The sequence below is a fragment of the Setaria viridis genome, chromosome 7 (genome assembly GCF_005286985.2).
Source record: "Setaria viridis chromosome 7, Setaria_viridis_v4.0, whole genome shotgun sequence".
Taxonomy (NCBI): domain Eukaryota; kingdom Viridiplantae; phylum Streptophyta; class Magnoliopsida; order Poales; family Poaceae; genus Setaria; species Setaria viridis.
The window spans coordinates 23997759-24003598 of NC_048269.2; the positions used below are offsets into that span (position 1 = coordinate 23997759).

Sequence of the window (5840 nt, forward strand, 5' to 3'; positions counted from 1 at the left end):
AAGGCAGCATTATCATCAGGTTACGGTATTTATGAACGAACAAGGATGGACTTAATAGCATGGCAGGTTCACACTGCAACTAGGAGTATATATAATGCATGCAGTATTTAGATGGACTGAACTGGACTTGCAGGAGCTGAAAGTGACGCAGATATTTGTATCTGACCGAGTAGGAACTAGGTACACAGATTTTGCAGAGCAGCTGAGCCGGGACACAGGGCTGAGCGGCATGCAACGTGGTCGGAGATGGGACCCCAGTTGTGCTATGGTGTACATTCATGTTTCTGGTAGCTTCCATTTCGGTTTTCTGTCTCAAGCTCTGCGACGCTTGGCTTGCACATCTGCTGGCTCAGGCCTTCATCTTTCTTTCCTTCTCTTTTTGAAATAGGCGTGGACATTAAATTTTTACCCGGGTTAAATTCACATTGGACAACTGAATCTGTGTAAAGTTTTTTTTTCGCATGAATATATGATTTGGAGTGACCGATCATCAATTGCAATGGGAAAATTATATTACGGCAATCCTCAAATGCCAATCTTTTACAGTGGCGAATACTGGCCAGTTCTCCGTTTTCCTTACATGCCAACAATTTCTTTTTATCCAGGGAAATCCAGTTGAGCATGCATCAAGAATGAACATTGCAACTGTAAGGGACAAAACACAAAGAGTGGACTATCTATTTTCCTTGCATACACAATAGGAGTACAAACTTGGAGTCGTACACTATACTAGTGCCTATGTAGATTCCATCCTGCATACTATTATCAGCATATGTACAGACTGTATCTACATTACATGAGTATATATTTTTTTCTTCCTCAATCTTGTACCTATCTTAATTAGCTATGTTGGTTAGCTGGATCAAAACTTGTCAGACGCCTGGTCTTCTGACTGATTGATCGATTCGATCATACGATGCAGTTACAACGAGTCTGAGCTTTTCCCTTGACTTCTAACTTGCTGAATCCGCTGGCGCAGCCTTCTCCTGTGGTCGTGGATTTTCCAGAGCCCATGTCCAAGGACAACGGCGGAGTATATGCCGTGGGTGATCATAGGAGCCAGGATGTTGTCGGTCTGCATCAGATCAATCAAGAGTTATGTTTCTGAGCACAAATCTGAATTCATCTCCATTAATGCGTGAACCCGCACTATATTGTACCTGGATCCACTCGAACCCAAGGTAGAAAGCCAGGATTCCTTCTAGAAGCGGGGAGTATATCTTCCTCATTTGCCTCCTCTCATACCAAGCTGCAAATAATCCATCGAAACAAAGCTGAATCAGTTATACTACTTTCATATGCTACTCTGCTGATTATTGATCTCCGGTCGGAGGCTTGTTCATTTATATATCGCTAGTGCAATCTAATAATGAACTACTCTGCAACTGCATATACCAGCACAGTTACAAATGATTTTAGCCAGACACACCTGCAAATAATTTCTTGAGGTTCTCCCGCCCTGAGCGTGAGCGCATCGCTGGAGTCACCACATAAGTAGGGTCTGCAATTTGAATGAAAACATATATATCACATCGTGGATATGTAACTCAACATTTTTCAGGAGGAATACCATTGATTCTACTTGAATATAGAGAGGATATTTAATAGCTACGTGCAAATTTTGACCGTCTAGAACATGGATCACCTTTCGGAGCAGTGGCGATATAGTAGAGGGATCCTGTGAGGGCTGCAGTGATGACTGCTGCGAACGTTTGAGCAAATGGAACCAGAGGAGGAACAATTCCACTCTGCAATCGCATCGATGCAGTTCAATTTAGACCAATATTAGCTAATCGTGGGTATCACAAAATTCAATTTCATATTTGGTTCAGCTGGAGGCATATATATATATACCAGGGATGCAATCCCTCTAGCATCTTTCATGAGCTCCGTGCTCCTCAGGAAAATATCAGCCAAAGCTCCCTACAATTCAGTGATTTCACACCAACAATATGAGCAAATGAACTGAAAATCATGTGCCATTTACTCGCAGAAGATTACTGTTTCCTCCAGACAGTTGCAAGGATGTACAGTTAATAACCATTAGGAGAACGGAGCAGCACATACCTGAATAGCTGCACGGTAGAACAGCTCCTCGCCAATTGAGCTAGCGGTCACAATGAGCATGAACTGCAAATGTAAGACATGATTAGAAATTCTCAATAGCGAACGTGCATGCGGAGATCTTTGAGAGCACTGCAAATCATAACACCCGTCCTTCATACCTGCCATGGTGACATTCCAAAGAAGAAGCTGCGAAGCTCCTCGTCCTCCACATCTCTGATGGCGCGCGCATGAGGTGAGTATTTGACAACTTCATCCTGCAAGCAGAAAGATTAAATGAACCACATGCAAGTTAGTGAAGCAGAAGCAAGGAATTGAAGTGGGGCCAGCTGAGCTGTGAATGGAAGTGGAGGAGGATGCTGCACATACATCGAGGATGAACAGCAGAGCCATGATCGGCGGAGCTGCGTAACCGAGCCCCTCGACGAGCGCCGTGAGCGACGGATGGAAGCCCCCCGTGCAGTCTATCCCGGCCATTTGGCATATGAATCTTCCAGTGAGCGCCATGGCTCCGTAAATCCCTGTGTCCATACACCGACGGATTGGTCAGGAGGACTAATTGATCGCATGCGTGCTCGTGACGATGCAAGAAACTACATGGAGCGGTGAAGATGGAAGAGTACTGACCAATGCCATAGCTGAGCCTGACGACCGCGCCGAGCTTGTCCCACATGGCGAGCTCCGCGTCCCGGGCTCCGAAGCCCGCGCTCCCAGTCCCGGCTTCCCCGGCGGCCCCGCTGGCCACGGTGGCGGCGGTGACCTCGACGACCCTGGGGCCATCGGCGGCGAGGCTGGCGCCCCTCCGCCGCCGGTCGGCGCCGCCGTCGCCGCCGTCGGCCGCCGCGCGGATCCAGCCGGCGGTGCGGACCCGAGGGGAGAAGCCGATGGAGCAGTGGGTGTAGGTGGTTGTGTAGCTGCAGCTGTGCGCCGCCAGGTGATGGCTCCCCAGCTCCATGAATCCCTCTCTCTCCTTCCCTCCCTCCCTCCCCCTCTCTCTCTCGGCTGCGCGAGGACGAAAGCTAGAAGACGACGAAGGGAAGAGCTGGAAATGGCAGGGAAGATACTTTGTGTTTTGTTTACCAGCGGGATAGATTATTCCGCTGGCCTGCCCTCTGATGATCAGGAGGGACGAAGTGGAGGGGGTAAATAAGCGAATAGAATAACAGGAGGAGGAGGAAGCAAATCCGGTGGGTGGTGATGATGACCAGCGGCGCGAGGCGCTTGTGCTCCGGCCGCCGTTAGTTTTTTCGTTTTGCCTCTTTTGGCTGGTTTTGACGATGACCTCGTGCTTACTTGGCCCGTCGTGCGGCGGTGGCGACTGGTGGTCGTGGCGGGAGGCGTGTGGCGGCAGCCGGCGCGGCCAGCGCCAGATGAGAGGGGATTTGCGGGCTCCAATCAGCGCGTCACACGTCAACCGCTACGTGATAAGGTCATCCGTCTTCCCGGATGACGCGGCAAACCGGTTTGATTGGGCCAGATGGCCGGTCCAGGATCGGGCCAGATCGTAGAAGAGCAATGCAACCAGCCCAGCCCAAGGGTGTGTTCCTCTTACAACGGACGAGGGAGCCCAATTAGAAGCGGGCCGAGTTTTAGGACTGATTAGGGTGTCAGCGTGAGGATGTCACGGCCCACGGTTGGCCATCCTTGTATGACGGACGAGCCCGACGCGGCCGACAAGAGAAAGCCCGAAGGGCCATCTGATACGCCCAAACACACATGGACATGGGAAGGCCTCACCGCCTCAGTGCCTTGCACCCACAGTCAAATCACGGCGGCATATGCTGGAGCTCCCCTGCAGCGCCGCGCTTGGTAACGAAGCGGGTGACAGGACAGGGCGAGATCCGCGTGCGAGCTCTGGCGCGGGTCAGGCAGTGTTTGGACACGATGTACTAAACTTTAGATCATATTGGATGTTCGGACGCTAATTAGGAGGAGTAAACATGAGCTAATTATAAAACTAATTGCAGAACCCCTATACTAATTCACGAGACGAATCTATTAAGTCTAATTAATCAATCATTAGTAAATGGTTACTGTAGCACCACATATTGTCAAATCATGGACTAATTAGGTTTAATAGATTCGTCTCGCGAATTAGACTCTATCTGTGCAATTAGTTTTGTAATTAGACTATATTTAATACTCCTAATTAGTATTTAAATATCCGATGTGACAGGTACTAAAGTTTAGGAGTGGGTTGCCAAACAGGACCTTAGTCAAGGACTCAAGGTGCACACATAAGATGTGCATGCACAGGGTGGATCTAGCGGTGGGCGGGTGGGGCTGGCCCTCTACCGCCGCTAGGACAATGGATCTTCTCTTAGTCTTTTCATGATTTGTTTAGAAGGAAGAAGAAAAGAAGTGAGGGAAGAAAGAGAGAAAATAAGAAATCTCTCCTAAGCTTGCGGGCTGCATCCTGATCTTCTTGCAGAACGTCGATGATCGATGGCGCTCCGGCTCCCGGCCGACCCTAGGATGGACCGGACGTGATGGGTCGTTCTGCCACCCTCCCTTAGGTTGCTCCCCACAATATATACATAGGCCTGTCCATCATTGGCGCGGCGCATACACGATCCAAGGCAAACCGTCCGTCCGTCGTGTAAGGTCGCTTCGCTTCGCCATATCTCTGCGCCGTGGATCGATCGATCTGCACGAATCCGCGGGTCCTGGTCTTGGTTCCCATCCCATCCTCGTCCACTGCTCCATCGATCCATCATCCGTACGCGCTGCGCGCACCATTACACTGTGCTGCAGCTACTGTACCTACACGTAGCTGTTTAACAGAGAGATATTGGGCTGGCCTGGCCTGTTACGGAAGGACATCACACATGACACATGGCAGTGTGGAACCAATGCAGCAACAACCATCCAAACGCACCCCTTTTGGGGCGCACGCTAGCTAAGCTTCTTCGCGTACGAAAGCTAAGTTAGTTATAACCTAGCTAGAGTTCGTTGTTGGTGACGTCGCCGGCCTCTGGCCTCCTCTGCACACGCGCCGCCATTTCTTGTAGACACGCTAACCCCCAGCCGATGTGTGTTTCCTAATCGTCGTTCCCTCTCTCTCATGGCTTAGCCAGTTGCATTTAGCGCTCCTTGGATCATCTGGGTTCTGGGAGACGAGATCCAAGTTTCGTTCCAACCGCGGTGTGCCGCCGGGGCATGCAGCCAGGGGGATCGGAGAATCTCGCCCGTGCATCAGCCTGCTATGCCCCAATACGTAGGTACATGTTGGCATGGTGCCAACTTGTGTTGGCCCCAGATCGGAGTGCATGAAGAAACATATATTGATACATGCTATAACTTCGTTAACTTATGCTCTAGCAAGTACTTGCACTAAAATAAAACTATGCTATCGTTTTGTACTTCAATAATACATGTTTCCATATCATTGTTGGAGACCGATACACGTTTTTGAGTATATACTAGTACACATCTCGTGCTACCATGCGCGCCCAGGCCCAACCTCCATCAACGTCGTAGCAATTATGCGAGCGGTACACGATTGCATCCCACCATTGCGTTTTGGAATGATCGAGATCAACTGCCCGCTAGCTAGCTAGCTAGTAGCAGCAACACTAGGCCAGTCCCCCTGCGGCCCTACCGTTGTGACGAGATCATATTAGCACATCACCCGCTAATCGGTCGCGTAATAACCTCCAGGTTAATTAGTCTGGCTTGTCCCTCGTTTTTTCATCTGTCTTTCCATATAGTTCACATGCATGATTAAGTGCTGCTTATGCATGACTTAATCTAATGAGCTAGCACAAGAAAAAAAC

The 5840-nt window shown here is 49.7% G+C and overlaps 1 protein-coding gene across 1 annotated transcript; it reads right to left on the reverse strand.

Moving 5' to 3' along the window:
• Window positions 1–652: 652 nt before the first annotated feature.
• Window positions 653–3333, reverse strand: LOC117865602 (uncharacterized). Its single transcript, XM_034749822.2, has 9 exons — window positions 2692–3333; window positions 2434–2585; window positions 2226–2321; window positions 2068–2130; window positions 1855–1923; window positions 1646–1748; window positions 1430–1501; window positions 1161–1249; window positions 653–1075 (listed from the first exon to the last, which is right to left on the reverse strand). Exons 1-9 carry the CDS (start codon window positions 3017–3019, stop codon window positions 923–925), a joined length of 1125 nt encoding a protein of 374 aa, XP_034605713.1. The 5' UTR covers window positions 3020–3333; the 3' UTR covers window positions 653–922.
• Window positions 3334–5840: the final 2507 nt, after the last annotated feature.

Bases quoted from the DNA above. Each gene is read 5' to 3' on its own strand.
- LOC117865602 (XM_034749822.2), bottom strand. From the start codon at position 3,019: ATGGAGCTGGGGAGCCATCACCTGGCGGCGCACAGCTGCAGCTACACA. The intron at 2,586-2,691 runs GTCAGTACTCTT...GTATGGACACAG, and splicing joins CAGGCTCAGCTATGGCATTG to GGATTTACGGAGCCATGGCG. The intron at 1,502-1,645 runs GTGATCCATGTT...TTCAAATTGCAG, and splicing joins TATCGCCACTGCTCCGAAAG to ACCCTACTTATGTGGTGACT.